Here is a 19189-nt window from a genome sequence, read left to right on the forward strand (position 1 = left end):
CTGTCGGTGCATTGTTCAAATGAAATATTAAAAAAAAAAAGAATGGATAAACACAGAAAGCTCTCAAGCAAAATAGTGAATACTGCTTTAAGAAAAGGTAAGAACAGCCTAAGATCCTTTGAACACAAGCAGTGTGGTTCTCAGAGAGCTGGTGATTCGCACGTGGCAGAGCGCTCCGCACTTCACAAAACGCCCACACATCTTTCTCCACTTCTCTGACTTTTTCTGTTTAACATGGGCTGATAGATTTCAGCCACTACACAGTAACCAGAGTGCAGCGGGACATCTGAGATTTCAACGACTCTTTGAGCCCCTTCATAAACCTTTTGTTCCTACAAAGAAATCAGATGATAAATGTTTCCAGTGAGCTACCGATTTGCTCTGTTTGTGGTAGAATGTGTAAGTGTAGATGGTCACAGTAGCAGATGGGAGTTGTTTTTCTGCTCAGTCACACCCTCTGTCCCCAGGGTCCTGGCCTGGTGCAGGAGGGCTCAGGTGAACGTGCAGGTACAACCTGACTTCTCCCTCATGGCTGCTGATTGACACAGCCTCTTTCATGAGAGGAGAAAGGAGTAGATTTGCCAAAATAACTGTAGATGTGCACCATGTGGCCCAAGAGACAGCAAGTGGGAGAGAGAGACCGGGAGCCCTTTGCTCTATTTCACTCCCACTTCCCCTTCCTGGTCACTGCATCGTTGGGTGGCGCTTTACTCCTGGCTGCCAGTGAGATTGCTTGTTTTCTCGCTTACCACCTTTTTGGCATCTCAGTGCCTTTGGAGGAGTTTCTGTTCCTCACTACCAAAGGAGCCCTGCCTTAGAAGGCCGTGGAAAAAGGTACAATTAACCACGGAACCCTGACGAAGGAACTGACCCGAGAGTACGGTGTCATAGCAAAACTGGTCCAGATATTCAATGCTGTGACTCATAACACAAATATTGTATCAGTTAAACACAATTCAATAGTTACAGCAAATCTTTAGACATGCAGAGAAGACCAAGTGCAGACAAGCTGAGTGACTTAAAGGGCACACTCTCAGACAACACTCACACGCAACACACATACTTCTATTCATGCATATACACATCTACATAAATACACACATAGACAAATGCACTCACACATCTATACACATACACATGCTGCTACATGCATATACATACTTGTAGACGTATACACAAGTACATCCACACATACATATATCTACACAGATACACACATCTACACATGAAATACATATACACAAATCCACATGCGTACATACATTTACACAAATACATGCACACATCTGCACACATACATACATATACACAAATGTCACCCCTCTACACAAACATCTACATATATATATGTGTATACTTATGTATACATATACACAAATACATGCTCACATATACACGCATCACAAATACACTAATACATCTACATACACCTAGAACTACTTACAGATATACATGTACATACATTAATACAAATACATCCATAAACACACACATCTACTTACATATCCATGTACACACATATACACATTCACACACATACAATTCTGGTGGTGATGCAAGCAGTTATTTATCAATGATGGTGAACGTGAGAAAGAATTTTACAAAGATAAGAAAAAATAAGAGGAGACAAAGCAACAAAACAGAGGACAATGTTAAATAAACAGAAGAAAAAATACCTCTTATCCATCCACCTGAACTTACCTTTTTCAGTGAACTGTTAATTATAAAAACACGATATACTAATTCATAGTAATTTTCCACTGATACATTTCTTCCTGTTTGGGTTCTATATGGGAAATCCGGAGCTTGGAGAATAACCAGTGCAGACCCATTAGCTTGGGTTATATTCACCACTGGAGGATCAATGTTTGCTGGAGAAAGAATAGGAAATTTTGACAGGTTATTTACGAATGTATTATTGTGCACAGACACGTTATGCATCGTGATGCATCATCATTAAATTCAGAAATCTGGCAAAAATCGTGATGCAGATTCACTGATGACCAGGGCAGCCTGAATATCTGGGGTGTTTCTTCGAAGATACTTCTCTGTTTGCTGAGGATGGATACTTTCTGCTTCAGCTTTAAGGCATTGATTGGTCACTTCCACAGTGCTCTGGATTCTTTTAGAAAATCAAACATATAAAGTTATTTGCAGGGGAAATCTTAGAGAAAGGCCTTCAAGATGTGAAATTCCAAAGCAGCTTTAAGCCCATTTGAAGACGTGTCACTATAACATAAATTCAACAGGATCACGTCATATAGTATGAACAACTGGAAGAATCAAAACTGAGAATCTGGTTCAGGCATTTTGTTTCTGATAACCAAGTCATTATTGACTAGGAAATGGAGTTATATAGTCACTTAACTTTTTTACATTTTTTTATTTATTTAAAAGACAGAAGGGGACACACAACAGAGAGAGAGAGAGAGAGAGAGAGAGAGAGAGAGAGAGAGAGAGAGAGAGAGAGATGGAGGAAGGGAGAGAGGGACAGAGATAGCACACTGATCTGCTGATTTACTCCCCAAATGCCTGCAATGGCCAGGTATGGGCCTCTGTTAGAGTCAGGAGCTAGGAAAACAATTGAGGTCCCCACATGGGTGGCAGGAACCCAATTACAGGAGCCATCACCACCACTTCCCAGGGTCTGCGTTAGTTGGAAGCTGGAGTCACGAGCTGGTACCAGGAATCAAACCTAGGTGCTCTGATGCAGAACACAGTGTTCTCAACCACTAGGGTGAATGCTTGCCTTGATAGCTGCTTTAATTGTTCCCATAATCACTGCGGTATTGCTAAGTATAGATTTTATTGCTGTTTTCTTGTCTGGTATTCACTGTAATTTTCAGTTTGTAGATTCATATCTCATAATTCTTCAAAATTAGCTATTATCTCTGTCTGCTCCTCCCTCCTCCCCTGCACAAGAGTTCTTCAAAATTTTTATAGAAAAAATGGAATTAATGGGGCCAGCGCTGTGCCTTAGTGGGTAAAGCCTCTGCCTGCAGTGTTAGCATCCCACATGGGCGCCAGTTCAAGTCCTGGCTGCTCCATTTCCGATCCAGATCTCTGCCAAGACCTAGGAAAGCAGTAGAAGATGGCCCAAGTGGGACCCTGCCACCTGCATGGGAGATTTGGAAGAAGCTCCAGCCTCCTGGCTTCTGATCAGCCCAGCTCCAGCCACTTGGGGAGTGAACCAGAGGCTAGAGGAGCTCTCTTTCTCTTTCTCTCTCTGTCTCTGTCTCTGTCTCTGCCTTTAAAATAAATATAAGAAATCTTTTAAAAAAGAAACAATGGAATTAAAAGATAAGCCACAGCCTGGAATGCCCACACCCCATAACAAAGTGCCAGTTCAAGTCCTGGCTGCTCTGCTTCCAATCGAGCTCCCTGTTAATGTGCCTGGGAAAGTGGTGGATGATAGTTCAAATACGTGGGCCCCTGCCCTCCATGCAGAAGCCTCACATGGAGTCCTGGGTTCCTGCCTTTGGCCTGGCCCAGCTCTGGCTACTTATGGCACTTGAGGAATGAACCAAGAGATGGAAGACCTTTCTCTCTCTTCCAAATAAGTAACTATAAATTTTCAAACTTTTTTTAAAATTTATGTATATGAGGTGGTCTTTAAGAAGTTTGTGGAAATGCGTATTATTAGAAATCTACGCATCTGTGTAGATACATGCTTTTCTTTTGGAATTTCAGTTCATTACCTGTTAAAATTTCTTACTCTGTTCTCCATGTATCTTAACTTCTCTTTTATCCCCCCGTTTTTTTCCTTGGTGTAGTATTTTGAGTGAATATTTTTTTTCAGACTTGTTTCTAGCTCTCCGGTTTCCTCATTGCTTGGTTTCATGCTGCCTTCTACATGCTCTCCTCACTCTACACCAGCTGTCTTATATTTGCTATATTTCCTCCTGCTGGGTGGGGGGATTTGCACCTGCTCTTCCCTTTACCTGGAATGCTCTATTCTGCCCTCGGTCTGGTTAACCCCTGTTTGTCTTTAGTGATCAGCTCAAGTGTCACTTCCTCAGGGATGCTTTTCCTGGCATCCCTGACAAGTTCCTTCTATGGCTTGGATTCCAAAAGCCCTGGGCACCTCCTGTTTGTGTTCATCACAGGCAGGTATCGTTTTATGCTTATTTGTGTATTTTATTCATATTTACTTTCCCTATAAGACAGAAAATTCTAGAGAGGAAGACTTTTCTACATCTGTTGTGATTGCCATATTTCCTCTAAGACCTGGAATAATGGCCGAAACATAGTAAACCCCTTATTAACACTTGCTAAATGAGTAAAAAGACAAGATGTTTCTTTAATCTGTAACACATTCCATTACAAGATCGGGGTGAGCATCTAGCCTCATGGTTAAGGTGCTGATAAGATTGCCCATTCTATACTGGATCATGTGGGTTAGATTCCCAGCTCTGGCTCCTGCCTCTAGTTTCCTGCCAATGTAAATTCAGGGAAGTAGCAGCTGATGGCTCAAGTATTTGGGTTTTTCCCACCTATGTGGGATACCTGGACTGAATTCCCAGCTCCCTCTTTTGGTCTGGTTCAATCCTGACTGTTGAATGCACCTGGTAAGTGAACTAACAGATAGTGTGACAGATGACTCAAAAGTTTAAGTTGTCTACAAGGTATAGCACACCTGGGTGCTCATAGAATATATTTTTTTTGCTTGGTTGTTTTAAAAGCAGGGCCTGTTCTTCATAAAAGTAAATGCTGGTTTGTAACTGGCCTTTTCTGGCTTCTGTACCTCTGCTTGCTGGATAACAGCCAAGGCCACCAGGCTATGGTTCCTTTTGCCTTCTCCTGGCTGCAGCCGCAGGATAACACAGGTGGCACCAAGGCCAGTGACTCCAACCAGGAAAAATTGAATCATTACATTTTTCAAAGAAAAGAAGTTAAAAAAAACTGGCTGATTGGCTGCTTCTCGCTTCTGTATGCTTGCTTTCTGCTTACACAAGCCCACACGCATGATTAAATGATTGATAAGAAGAGGTTTTGTTCTGTGAGAGGGCAGTCACCCGCTGGCTAAGACAGACTCCTAATTTGACCTCAAAAATCTCACGGTGTTTTAATCTGTGTGCCCCTCAAGAGTAGGAGCGCTTTCTCTCTTTATTTGTCTCTCTTTCAAACAAATAAATAAAGAGTAGAAAAGAAAATAAAGGAATAGTAAAGAAAAGAAAATGAGTCCTATCTGGAATCCTGCAATTATTTTTTTAATCCAAGAAGTTCTGAGGTCAGATAATACTGAAGTCTTATCGAGCTCTTTTAAGTTAAGTGACTTGGGTTCTGTTTTGCTTTGTTTTTAAACCTCACTTTGTCTCCTGATAGATTTCAGGAATCAGAACTTCATAACATCCTGCTGCTCAGAAACAGGCCCCAGGGGAGCCAGCTTGGCTCCTTAGCTTGTGTCAAACTCTGGGAACACGCTGTCCTAAGACCCTGGAAGCATATTTTTTAAAACTGGATTTTCAGAAAGCCTTAGGAGAGGTTGGAGGAGAGGACAAAGCTAGAGGGTGAGGAGACGGGCAGGACTCCTAACTGTTGCTTCAAGAATAGCTCTAATTTTGACTGTTTTTTAGAGGAGGTTTCTTATTCTTCTACCAACAAGGTCTTGGAATAAAAAAGATTTTCAACACTGTCCAAGGCTTTTCTTTGAAAGTGAAGCTAGTCATAAAGAAAAAAAAGCAAACCCCTCTGAACTTGACACTATACCAATTTACTTTTTCTTTTCTTTTCTCTCTTTTTTTTGACAGGCAGAGTGGACAGTGAGAGAGAGAGACAGGGAGAAAGGTCTTCCTTTACCGTTGGTTCACCCTCCAATGGCCGGCGCGGCCGGCGCGCTGGGGCTGGTGCACCACGCTGATCCGAAGCCAGGAGCCACGTGCTTCTCCTGGTCTCCCATGTGGGTGCAGGGCCCAAGCACTTGGGCCATCCTCCACTGCACTCCCAGGCCACAGCAGAGAGCTGGCCTGGAAGAGGGGCAACCAGGACAGAATCCGGTGCCCCGATCGGGATTAGAACCCGGTGTGCCGGTACCGCAGGTGGAGGATTAGCCTATTGAGCCACGGCGCAGGCCCCAAATTACTTTTAAAAGTCATCAATTTATTTATTTCAGAGGCAGAGACATAGAGGAACAGAGAGAGTAGAGCGAGCGAGCACATTATCATCTATTGGTTCACTCGCCAAGGGCTGGGCCAGACTGAAGTCAGGATCCAGAGACTCAATCCAGGGGCTGCCAAGAGAGGCAGGAACCAAACTAGTTGAGCCATTCCCACTGCCCCCAGAAAGCTGGGATCAGACGCTGGAGCCAGAGATTGAACCCAGGTACTACAGTGTGTATCATGGATATTCTAAATGGCTTCTGAACTGCTGGGCCAAATCCCACTCTCACCATTCCAGTGTAGAACAAAGTGACTGGCCTTTCTAGTATGGTCGGGGCACCGGATTCTGTCTCAGTTGCCCCTCTTCCAGGCCAGCTCTCTGCTGTGGCCTGGGAGTGCAGTGGAGGATGGCCCAAGTGCTTGGGCCCTGCACCTGCATGGGAGACCAGGAGAAGCACCTGGCTCCTGCCTTCGGATCCAACGGCAAAGGAAAACCTTTCTCTTTGTCTCTCTCTCTCTTACTATCCACTCTGCCTGTCAAAAAATAAAAAAAAAATTAAAAAAAAGAAAAAAAAAGAACAAAGTGACCATTGTCTTTGACTACTCTTTCCTGACTGACCTAATGGAGCTGACAGGAGGAGGCTTTGTTTGATAAGTAATTTTTAACTTGATCCCATTTCCAGACTGGAGTATAATAATCAAACCACTCTTGCAACTGCCCCTCATGGTGGCCATCAACTTAGTCATGCAAGCTTCTTCTAACTGGAGAGCCAGAAAACACAAACTGAGTTTTCTGAGTTCCACTGTGGTTAGCATTTTGGGCATGATCCAATTAGTTTGTCTCTAACTGGACATGCGCCAGTTAGAAGAGGTTTATGGATGAACTCCTGAGTGTGAACATTTCTGTTTCCATCTGAATGCACCCACTGGAAGGAAGTTTTTAAGAATTCTAGGTGGGGGTGGCATTGTGGTACAGTAGGTTAAGCTGGAGGGCCAGTATGTGTGCTGGCTACCCTGCCTATGCAGCTGGGAGGTAGCACATGATGGTCCAAGTACTTGGGTTCCTACCACCCACATGGGAAATGTGGGTGGAGTTCCTGGCTCCTGGCTTCTGCTTGGCTTGGCTTTGGCTGTGGCAGGCATTTGGAGAGTGAACTAATGGATAGAAGACAGCTCTCTCTCTGTCTCTTCCTCTTCTGTCAGTCTGCCTTTCCAATAAGTAAATAAATAAATCTTTAAAAAAATCTAAGTTGATATGGAGTAGCAAGGGACCTAGAGGAGCCAAAACAATCTTGAAAAAAGGAGAAGAAAGTAGGACCCATATCTCTCATTTTCAAAACTTCCTACAAATAATAGTAATCAAGAGAGTGTGCTACTGACACAATTGTACATTGTATAAAATTATACATTGTATAAAATTGAGTCTGGAGATAAACCATTCTCCTAGGGTCAACTGATTTTCAACAAGATTTTGAGTCACTCAATGACCACAGAATTGTCTTGGTACTGGGAACACTAGATAGCCACATGTTAGGGGGAAAAAAAGACATGGAATCCTTACTTCACACCACACACAAACATGAACTCACAATGGATCCAAAACTTAAACATAAGAGCTAAAACTATAAAACACTTAGAAGAAAATGTAATATAAATATAAGAAAATGTGAATGTGCCACCAAAAGCACAAACAACAACAACAAAATAGACTGGACTTCATTAAAAGTAAAAACTTTTGTGCTTCAAATAATCTCACCAAGAAAGTGAAAAGACAACTCACAGAAACTGATAAAATAATTGAAAATCAAGTTAAAGATAAGGCACTGGGGGATTATATTAGAAGGACTGTCAAGATGTGATGTGGTACCAGACTTTAAGTTTCTATAATGGATAATGCTATTAATACAAATGTTTGAGAATTAAAAAGTCTAATGATCTTGTGTTACTAGACATGATAGTTATCTTAATGAGAAAGCCCCAGAGGCCTAAAGGGTTAAATACTTGTAAAATCCTACAAGTGCTTTCAAAAATACTGTGAAGTAAGCAAGTGCCTCTTGTTGGTTGATGAGTTTATAATTTTAAACATGGCGACTTAAAGTCTTTTGTCATCCACAGTTATATATGATGTGCTGCTCATAAAACTAAAGTGTTGTTGGTTCTGTGGTTAGCTGTCCTCCTATAGGTTCCTATGGACTTTTTCCAGCCACTTTTATTGTATTCAGTACTTTGGGATGGCTCTGTAAACAGATGAAGCCAATAATGTATTAACAGTACCAACTGAGAGAAAGTATGGTTAACTGAGGTTACTAAAAACAAAAAGCAATTCAAATCAATTGGCAATCTACAAAAAGAGTTAAAGATTTTTTTTTTTTTTTTGACAGGCAGAGTGGACAGTGAGAGAGAGAGAGAGACAGAGAGAAAGGTCTTCCTTTTGCCGTTGGTTCACCCTCCAATGGCCGCCGCGGTAGCGCGCTGCGGCCGGCGCACCGCGCTGATCCGATGGCAGGAGCCAGGTGCTTATCCTGGTCTCCCATGGGGTGCAGAGCCCAAACACTTGGGCTATCCTCCACTGCACTCCCTGGCCACAGCAGAGAGCTGGCCTGGAAGAGGGGCAACCGGGACAGGATCGGTGCCCCGACCGGGACTAGAACCCGGTGTGCCTGGCGCCGCAAGGCGGAGGATTAGCCTGTTGAGCCACGGCGCCGGCCTAAGAGTTAAAGATTTTAAAAGCTATTATTAAAATTGCTATATTGGTCTACTATGCTATGTTATATGTGTGTACATATTGTATGTCCACATGGGGAAATTTTATTAAGAGTTTTATTTTAAATGGCTTATAGATAAGGTTGTCCATATCTAAGCTACTAAAATCAATCAAAGATACATTTTAATTTGTGTGACCTGAATCTGTGTATCATATGTTTTAAACGTGTTGGTAGAAAGAAACTAAAAACATTTAGATGGTTGTGCTTAAGTTTACTGGCTAAACAAACTACACCATGTTAGATATTTAAGAGGTGTTTTCAAATACATAATTCTTAAAATTTATAGAAGGCATTGGACCTTCTGGTAAATGTTTTCTTAAGTTGTTATCTAATGGTTGAAACGGTTTGCTAAGTATTCATGTAATATTGCTATTGTCAGGAAGCGATCTAGGACTTGCTCCCTCATTTCTCTATTCTAAGCCCAACTTGTTCTTTCATTTCTCTATTCTCTTCAAGGTAGGAAACTAATTCTATTATAAAGAATCTGTAGGACGGCACAATTTAATCTTTAGACCTTATAAAAGAGATGGCTAACATTTTTCTGTAATAGCATAGCCAAAATAAGAACTTAATAATAATCTCATAGCTAGATTCACTTCGCCATCAGTGAAGTATACAGTAAGTAGAAAAAACCTCCCTTTCAGACCAAAGGGAAAGAAAGTTTTAAAGTGAGAATATAATTTTCCTCATGGGCATTGTCTACCTTAGAAAAACTACTACAGAACATGCCTGTGACTATAGACTTGTAGTTCAGGCCACCGAAGATTAGAGATGGGACACGTGCACTCCCTTGACTTGCATCCTCTGGTCTGCTTTAACACAAACCAGGAGGAAAAGAAAGCTCGGCATCAGAAGCAATGGGTGGCAGGCCTATTAATGGCTGATCTGTACAGTGATCTGCCCTCAAGGAGACCCAACAGGCCAGTCCACTGCAGTGGCTTTCAATGTGGTAAGCTGGGCTTCAGCAGAAGTCAGCTTGTGAAGAGCCTGGCAGCAGCTCTGCCAAGAGTTGGATCACTGGAAATGGACCTGCCCTGGAGTCGAAGGATGCCCAGGTCAGAGCCACAGATCTTATTGGCTCTAAGCTGAAAAGCCCTTCACTCAGCCCAAATTCCAAAGTGACCACTGCAGCTGAGGGTATGGTCAAGTAGGGTCAGCAACATTGCAGGCAGAACTGTAAATTTCTTGTTAGAGATGCCCCCTGCCTTTACCTGGCCAGCTCTCCTCCCAGGCCAGCCAAGTAATGAAAGTCAACAGAGTGCCCTCCCCTAGGAGGTTCACACCTCCCTTAGGAGATACCCCATGTGAAGAGATAGATAGGTCTGGGCCTCTGAATTTACAAGGCCTAAAGCCCACCAGATTATTTTCAAGTCCCTTCTATCAGGTTCTATTTGCCTCTCAATCAGAAAAATTACTTGTAGCTTAGCACCTTTCTTAGCTCCTCTAAGAATGACTCTGTCCTTTGTTCTAGACCCCTGTCTAGCACACTTGAGCCTCATTCCTTTGTAATCATAACCTCTACTCTACCACCAATGGCTCTACTCCCAACCTGTGTGTACTGATGGTCCTCTTCCCCACTTAATGCTGTATAATTGTTCAAACCTGGTAAATGCCACTCTTAGGATCATTGGTTACTATCCTCACTCTGTCTTTTATGACCTTGTCTAAATATGATCAGAGTTGGTAAACTTGGAAGGCTTCCATAGCCTTGGCAACTCATGACAACAGCCTAGGATGGTTATTGGCGCCATAAACTAGAGTGTCAATTTGTTGGGTCAACAACAGGAGCCACTGTACACTTGCTCCTCATGTGGGATCTCTGCCCTTAATGTGCTGTACATTTTTATTTAATGCTATAACTAGTACTCAAACAGTATGTTTCACTTTGTGTTTCTATGTGGGTGCAAACTATTGAAATCTTTATACTAAATTGATCTTCTGTATATAAAGAGAATTGAAAATGAATCTTGATGCAAATGGAAGGGGAGAGGGAGCGGGAGAGGGGAGGGTTGCGGGTGGGAGGGAAGTTATGGGAGGGGGAAGCCATTGTAATGCATAAGCTGTACACTGGAAATTTATATTCATTAAATAAAAGTTTAAAAAAAATTCAAAGATAAACAATCCAATGAAAAGAACAGACATGGAGCAGGCATTTGGTCTAATGATTAAGATGCAGGTTATATGCTTTGTCTCATATTGGAATGCCTGGCTTTGCCCTGACTTCAGCTTCCTGGTATTGCAAATCCTAGGAAGCAATGGCAGTGGATAAAATTTGTTCCTTCTGCCACTTACATCAAAGACCTAGATTGAACTTGCAGCTCCTGGTTTTAGACCAGTCCAATCCTAGCCATTGTAGAAAGCCCCACCTCCTCTCGTCCTCACTTTCACTCTCTACCTTTCTGCTTATCTATCTAGCTAGCTACTTTCTCTCAAAGTAAATTAAAAGAAAAGGCAAAGGACCTGAACAGAATGTAGATTACTGGTTCTTTAGGACTGGGGATCTGGGGTGATGAAGGGATAGGATAGAGGATAGTCAAAGGGTCTGGAGTTTCTTTCTGAAGTGACAAGAATGTCCTAAAATTGACACTGGGTGATGTGTACCTATCAGTGAATATCATGAAGCCACTGAATTATATGTGCTATGGATGAACTGTAAGGTGTGTGAATTATCTCAATATAACTATAAAATCCAGGTGGATGCAGTGACAGTCCAGTTTCCCCAAGTCCCTAGTAACTGTATGAACTCATGAGCAAAAGCATCGTGTAAAAGGGATGGAGGCTATATGGAGACTCAGCAATATGGAATTCTTCTTACCAAGGCTGAGATGACACTGCTTCCCAGCAAGGGAGACCAAGACTGAACCCCTGATTAGTGTTATCCTCCAGGGGCTCTCATCAGGTCTCATCAGGTCCTTCCCTGTTGGTCCTTTCCAACAGGAAAGGGACAAAAGCACTAGAATAGACACTCTTCTGGCTGTCAATTTTTTCTTCATTACTTCTGTATTTTCATTAACAGATTCCTCTCAAATACATGTACCCAGATGAGTGCATGCCTTATTCATGAACATGGTACCATGGTACATTGTATATAACAACTAAGTTAAGTTAATGTGGTAGAAATGAAGCAAGGTCTTGTAGGAGTATTTAGCTATATCAAATGCCTCATCCCTGAAAAATCCCTGGCTTTATTGGAAGGTGAAATGGACAATTGAAAACTCAGTTTGACAGGCAACATGTTGTGGGGGTGGTATGTGATTGGGTATATGTTCTAGGGCTTTGAACAGTATATGTTGATATTTCTTGCATACATAGAACTCACTGGTCTAGTATACAAGAAATGGAAGTGAGGGGTAGCACCATTCATACTCAGGGAATAACTCCTGAAATATTTTGTTTTCTAACTGCTTGAACTTTAATTCTTCTGGGCTATAACAAAAATCGATTCAAAGAATTAGAAGTTGGAGATGCCTCTCCACCATTTGGAGCTCCCCAATCCATTGATCCACAAAGAGAAAATGAAGGTGTTCTGTCTGGGGTGATGAGTTCTGACCACCAAGGGAAACAGAGTTAGAAATACCACAAGGGTCAGGTAGAAGGATGCTTTGTGTACTGTGGTACAACTTCCATATTCAGTAAGAAAAGTTAGTATAAGATTATGTCAAGATGACACAGGAAAGGCCAAAAGGACTCAAAATTCCTCATGGATGAGCTCAGGTACTGGCTGAAAGGAGAGTGGACACTGAGTTAATAATGGGGGCTGGAGGGTCAGATACTCACTACACCTTCATGATTAATAGCAATTATGAAGCTTGCAATAAACACCTATATTTCTTTTTATTCTGTTATTCATATCGTTACATGGATACCTTAAGCACCTTCTTTTTTTCTCTTTTTTTTATACAAGTTCTATTGGTAATGGTGAATTTTATAATTCATGTCTTAGATTACATTTTTCTGCAATTCTGACTAAACCAGAAGAAGAATAAACATTATTCAGAAATCAATACTGAGAGAGAACTTCAGTTCTCTCCTTTAGAGGGGGGTTAACTAGAAGTCATAATTTCTTCAAAAGAAAAATTCTTCTAGCATGAATATTTTGGAGAACTTAACCCTAATGTTTGGGGAGGTATTGGGCAACACAGCTTCTTTTCCATTATCTACAAATGCTTGTTTTTAGAAGCTACAGTGTGACCGCATGGTAGAGGGAAGGCCCTGCAGTTAGATGTAGCAGAATTTGAATCCTAATTTGCGCAAAGCTGACCAAGAGACCTGGCCCCTGCACCTTGGTCTCCTGGGATGCCAAATGAGGGTAATAGAAGCTAAGTCCTGAAGCTATTGAGGGCATCAAATGAGCTGCTGGTGGATCTCAGCAAGCACAGAGCCGGGTGCCCAGACACACTGTGGGAGGGTGCCAAGGACAGGAAGAGAAAAGCAGGGAACGTCCAGGGCACTCACTTTCCCACAAGGGCGTGAAGCGCTGTGACATGCCCCAGTCTGAGTGGCTCCCAGGGCAGGCTGCCTGCACTCTCCCGTAATAAGGCTCCTGTAGATGCGAGGTCTCATTGGTCAGGTCACAGAAGAGTTCTCGGATGCCCCAGCAGTCCCGTTTGTCTTTCCACTCACTCTGTCCATACCTGTAGAAGGGAAAAGTCAAAGAGCTGACTTTTTGTTTCTCCAGCCTATTAGGTTTTTGACTTTCTTCTCTTAGTTGTCTTAGTTGGGTGGAAACCCACCTTCTAATACTCATATCAGCACCACTGGGAAAGCCTAGGCCATTCTTAAATATCTTTAAAAGCTTTGCTTCCTGTTAACCCAAGTACTCTCTTGCTGATAAATATGCTCAACCCTGACATCCCCTGTGGCCCTCACATAAGCGTTTTAATTTTTTTACTGCTCATCAGCTTCCATTGTTGAGTTCTCACTCTCTATGTGCTTAGCGCTTCTGAGGGTTCAGCTCCTTGTGGTTTTAATCCACTTCTCACGGACTTGCTGTTGAGTAATCTGGCTGATTCTGAGAAGCTGCTACCACTTTTCCTCCCAGCTTATGCTAACCCAACACACAGGGTTAGTTCCGTCATCGAGAACTGAGCGGAAGTTGAGTGGGGGCTCTAAAGGGAGCCCTGTGCCCAGGGGCTGGGCAAGGGGAAGGGTGGTGAGGTGAAGAGGCAGGCAGGTTGAGTCAGCCTGAGATCAGGAGATGGTGTATTAGCCCAAGGGAACAGTGATGGCTTCACTTCCTTACCCGCTCCACAAGTCAGAGCACATGCAATAAGGTGCTGCCTGGAAAACAGCAGGAGCGGGAGCCTGGGGAGAAAGGTTTCACCAAGTACTTACTGATGGACTTGGAGTCTGACTTTGTAGCAGTATAGTGGTGAATGTTGATGATACCTGTACTAGGTAATCTATATGATGGCTGCAGTTCCATTGTGTCAGAATTAAAGCAGAATTTGGAAACAATTTAGAAAAGAATGTAATTAAGACACACATTCATTTTTTAAAAATTGTTAGTTTGGCTCATATCTTCTGCATCTGAGTTTTGGAATTTTTAAAGAAAAAAAAAATGAAAGCTGGGCTCTGTTGTCTTCCATTTCATGTTCCATCTGTATCTCAAACTAGGCCAGAAGAGGAATATCCAAAAAATAAAAAAACAAACAAAAACACCCCAGGAAACGTATGTGAGGTGTAGAAAAGCCTGTCAGTTTCAAGTTAGGAGTGCCTGTTTCCAGGCACGGATCCAGGAAAGGAGTTGATCCTATCTGAGTTTTGGCACCCATCCAACAGGAGTAACCGAAGATCACACAAGAGGACTGAGCAGTGGCATGTTTGTCTGTGTCCAAGCTTGCAGGATTCATTCCGTTTTGAAAAGAATTTTCAAATCGGTAAAGCCACTCTAAACAACAACTAATTAAAAATATGTTTTGCACACTCCTTCCATGTTTGCCACTGCTTTCATCTTAGTTGAGTATTGCTCTGTGCCAAACAAGTTGTTTCCAACATTCATTCAACAATCAAGTAGAATTTTGCCCTTTTATCCATGGGAGATACAGTCTAAGGTCTTCCATGGATGTCTGTGACCTGGGCATGGGCTATGTTTTTGTCTTATAGATTTGTAACTCTGAAAGTTTCTAAGTTAGGCAATAACTGATAACAAAATAATATGATTATAAAAATATGCTATGACAAAAGTCTTGCCAATGTGTTTTCTTGCTCTCTCAAAATATCTAATCATCCTGTACTCATAATTCTTTCTACCTGTGATACTGTGTGATGAGGCAAAGCATATGGGATGTGATGAAGTGAGGTGCAGCATTGGTGACTACAGTCAGATACTGTGGGAGGATTGCTTGAGCATAAGCACTGCAATATTGCAGCAATGAAGCTGATAACCCAGACTGTTGTTAAGTATGGAGCAGGTGACAACATACACAGTGTGAATGCTCTGGACAGAGGGATGACTCACATCCTGGGCAGGTAGGAGCAGTACTGTGTGGGATTTCACCATGCTACTCAGAACAGCATGCAATTTCATGATTTCTGGACATCTTTGTTAAACATTTTCAGACCATGGGTAAGTGAAGCTGCTGTGTTGAGAGCCTACCACGTGCCAGGCACTATTGTAGAGCCAAAGGCTGAGCCTTTAAGAATTCAGTAGAAGGTCTCTTTAGGCCGAGGTAGCTATTGGCCCCACTGACTGCAAATAGTCTTGCAATTTGGACTTCCTGGACAGCTTTCATGGGTGACAAGTCATTTCTACCCAAACCTCTTCTTCTTCTCAACCTCTCTGAAAAGGAAAAGTGCTCGTATTTGAACTCTCTTGCACTCTAGGACGTGTTACTCCATGGCCTTCTCTATTGGGGGAGGAAGCTCAATTTACTTACATTTTGTGTTGCACGAAATAGACATTGCTGTTGCCAGCACACATCCTCCCAGGCTGCCAGTGCAAAACATTGTGGAAATTTTTGGACTTAAATTGTACCTTCTGAGGCTTCAGAGATCCATGGACTGGCTGAGTTCCTAAAATAGTAAGAGAGGGGAAAACATTGAACATTGCTATGGGCACCTTTGTTAACAGAAGTTTTCAGTGTGATCAGTGCATCAGGGGTCCCTACAGCAGCTACTATTAAGTGCAGGTGGTGGAGGTGGAGCCTCAAGCTCAACATGTTGAACCTTCAATGACTGTGATGCAGAGCTGAGTTTCAGGACAATGTATGTCAGGCTATAAAAAAAAGTATGCGCTACTAAGGCACATTCTGAGAGGCAGCAGGTAAAGGCTCAAACATTTGGGTTGAGTTCCTGGCTTCTGGGTATTTGGGAAGTAAACCAGTAGGTGAGAGTTAGTTTCTCTCTCTCTTTCTCTCTCTCTTTCCCCTCTCTTTCTCTTTCTCTCTTTCTCTCCTAAAATAAATTAATACAAATACAAATAAAAATAGATGTGATAGCCTCCTACCCTCTTCCCCAAGATGCAGAGAAAGTAAACCTGTTGAAAAAATGTTGTCTTTAGCTTCTTCCCAGACAGTAATAGGCTATGATGACGGAGGTGACAGACCCACACCAAGACCACTTACCTGCCTTCCTAGGAGCCAGTACATAACCACCAATGTTATACAAAGTTTGCCTGGAATTAATTTGGCTCCCAGAGTTCAGCCTAGCTCTCCAATCCCCTTTCTCAGTTTCTTGCTCAGTCTCCCTATTTTGCCTCCAGGTAGATCTGCCCTTGCTGTCCCACTCCTGAATTGCTGTTCTTGTCTGCCTGGCTCCTGGCTCTAAGTTCTTAAGCACCCTACTGCAGATGAACTGGCCCACGCCAATGAGGGACACTGCCCAAGACACTGCTGTGGGCCCTAGTGCTTCTGAGAGCAGTCATGGCAGGAAAAAGGGAGAATTGACACTGGCATGCATGGCTTGTGCTTTCTTCCTTGACTCAAACATCATGGGTGGCCCATCCTCACTTGCGTTGAGGCTCATGGAGGCACAAGATCTAGGACAAAATTTCTTCTTGGCTCCAAAGTTTCTGACAAGCAGTAAGAAGTTGGGCAGAAGGAAGAGAGAGGAAGCAAATCCTGTTTTCTCCCCTGATCTCATCATCTGTCACCTCCCCCATCCTTGCTTCTCCAGAGTGGTCTCCTCTCTTGCTCCTACTTTGCTTTGTCTGGACTATGCTTCCCTGGATTTCCACGGAGCTCCTTTCTCCACCTCCCTTAAGTCTTCACTCACTTATCTCCATTATCAAGACAGAAGAAAATATTCCCACGTCCATGATCTCAGCTCTGAATTTACAAGATGTTATTTTTTAACAAATGGGGGTTGTTTTTTCAGATAGTTATTCTTATCCTCCAAATCATGTTAATATTGATATTTGGGTTGGACTTGCTTTTATTTTTATATTTTTGGACTTCTTTCAGTGTATCCAGTGATGATGTGTGCTGCCCATCAAATGGAAATATTCCACCATTAAAGTAGATATTGCCCATCAATACCACTATCCAATCGATCACATTTAGTATGTTAAAATTCTGGAGGTTCTCAAGATATGATAGCCACAATTCCCTGGACACCCATTTAGTGAATGTTCAACACTCTTTAAAATCTCTTCCGTTTATGGATTTCCTCTGTCATTTTTGTAATATCACTGCTACTTCCACCAACAGTAACAGCAACTCACTCTGCAGCAGGTGCCAAGGAATTTTCTCTGCATTATCTCATTTAATTTGTTCAGCTCTTATATGAGAAAGATGCTATTGTGGTCTTCCTGTTAGAGCCTAAAAATCTAAGCCTTGGAGAGGTTTGGGAACTTGTGTCTCAGCAAATGGTGAACTTGACTTTGTATCTATAGGCAGTCAGATTGAGGGCTTGACTCTTATCTAGCACAGGTAACCAAGTGTAAACCTCAGGAGAGAGAAGCTAATGGACAAAGCAAAGCAATAGAGGCTGAGAATATCTGTTCTCCTCCTCCATCTTCCCTCCTTTGGTTGGCATTCATGGAATATTGAACAGATATAGACATCAACATATGTCAGACACTGTGCTCAAAGCTTTATGACTTATTTATTTCCTACCACCACCAAATAAGGAAGGTATTTTTACAATTGCATTTCACAGATGGCGCACCTAAGGCTTACAGAGGTTGCACATCTCACCCAAGTGTACAGGGTGGGTAAGATACAGAGCCAGGTCATTAGGGCAGCACTGGAATTCGTGCTGCAGTCTGCTCAGTGGGTCCTTGTTGGACCAGAGGCATAATTCACACGAATCCACAGGTTTCTGGAGGACGGGGGCTCACTTGCATTTAGATATCATTCCTTGGACACCTGTAGCACCTTGGGAAGCCACAGGGGACCCTTAGTCTGAGTGGGACCAATCAGTTGATTGGGATTCTGATGGCCTTGCTCAGAGGTGTGTTGTGGCTAAAAGAGGCTCTACATGCTGGAAGAGTTCTGCGTGGATACCAGGAGCAAACTCCCATGTTATTTACAGTCCTTGTTTTGTGCTAAGCACTGCTCTAATCACTTGGCATATATTAACTCAGTTATTTTCACAGTGACCCATAATCCCCATTCTATAGGTTAGCAAGTTGAGGCATGGGAGTGTTAAGTAAATCACTCAGATTTCCTAGCTAGTAAGTGGCAGAGTTAGAACCCAGATGCTGACAGCTGGTTGAAGTTTAGATACTGGTAACCACGATGCTATAATGTCCCTTGAAGGCAAGGAAAATTCTACAGAGAGCAGTGGGTGGACAACTGTCCCGTATGAAGCTTCTTGCACTCTCAGGAGTGCTTCCTTTGTAGTAGGTACCCATCAAGGACATGCAGAATTACACAGACTGCAGACAGAACCTAATCCCATGCCTGCTCTGAGCCTTTGGAGAGCTAAGAAACTTGAAGACTCGACAAAACCCAGAAAAGCACCACTGTCATTTTTAACATCAGCTCAAATGACAAAGCTTGAAATCATTAGAAAGTAACAAAGCGCTTACCTCCTGTACCAGTCAGGAAGGAATGGACGAGGAGGCCCAGCAGGAAGCCGTGCTTAGGCATCATGGTCCCCAGTGTGACTGACTGCTCTGGCAGCCAGGGTTTCTTTCAATGGGAGGATGGCTCAGAAGAGGAAACTGAAACATCCACAGCCCTCTCCTGGGTTCTTCACCTTTGGTTAAGTGGTTCCTTGAAGCAAATTTGTTACTTCATACTAAGAAGGAACTTCAGAATGTTCATGGAAAATGGAATTAAAGATGTTCATTCAGGTGCAAAGCTTTTTTGTTTTGTTTTATTTTTTGAAATAAAAAAAAAATCTAAGAGACCACTGTTGTGGCACAGCAGGTAAGCCACT

General features: G+C 42.6%; 1 protein-coding gene across 1 annotated transcript; it reads right to left on the minus strand.

The window, feature by feature from the left end:
- Positions 1 to 182: 182 nt before the first annotated feature.
- IL22RA2 (interleukin 22 receptor subunit alpha 2) lies at positions 183 to 18900 on the minus strand. The gene is made up of 5 exons (XM_062187274.1): positions 18837 to 18900; positions 15742 to 15877; positions 13319 to 13497; positions 1702 to 1871; positions 183 to 332 (listed from the first exon to the last, which is right to left on the minus strand). The coding sequence occupies exons 1-5, from the start codon at positions 18898 to 18900 to the stop codon at positions 183 to 185; spliced, it is 699 nt and encodes a 232-aa protein (XP_062043258.1).
- Between the last annotated feature and the right edge of the window lie 289 nt (positions 18901 to 19189).

This window comes from Lepus europaeus, chromosome 3 (assembly GCF_033115175.1).
Source record: "Lepus europaeus isolate LE1 chromosome 3, mLepTim1.pri, whole genome shotgun sequence".
NCBI lineage: Eukaryota > Metazoa > Chordata > Mammalia > Lagomorpha > Leporidae > Lepus > Lepus europaeus.

Coding starts and splice junctions, on each gene's coding strand:
- IL22RA2 (XM_062187274.1), bottom strand. CDS start 18,900: ATGATGCCTAAGCACGGCTTCCTGCTGGGCCTCCTCGTCCATTCCTTC. Junction 15,878..18,836: donor CTTCCTGACTGGTACAGGAG/GTAAGCGCTTTG, acceptor TTACTATTTTAG/GAACTCAGCCAGTCCATGGA. Junction 13,498..15,741: donor TATTTCGTGCAACACAAAAT/GTAAGTAAATTG, acceptor TCCCTTCTACAG/GTATGGACAGAGTGAGTGGA.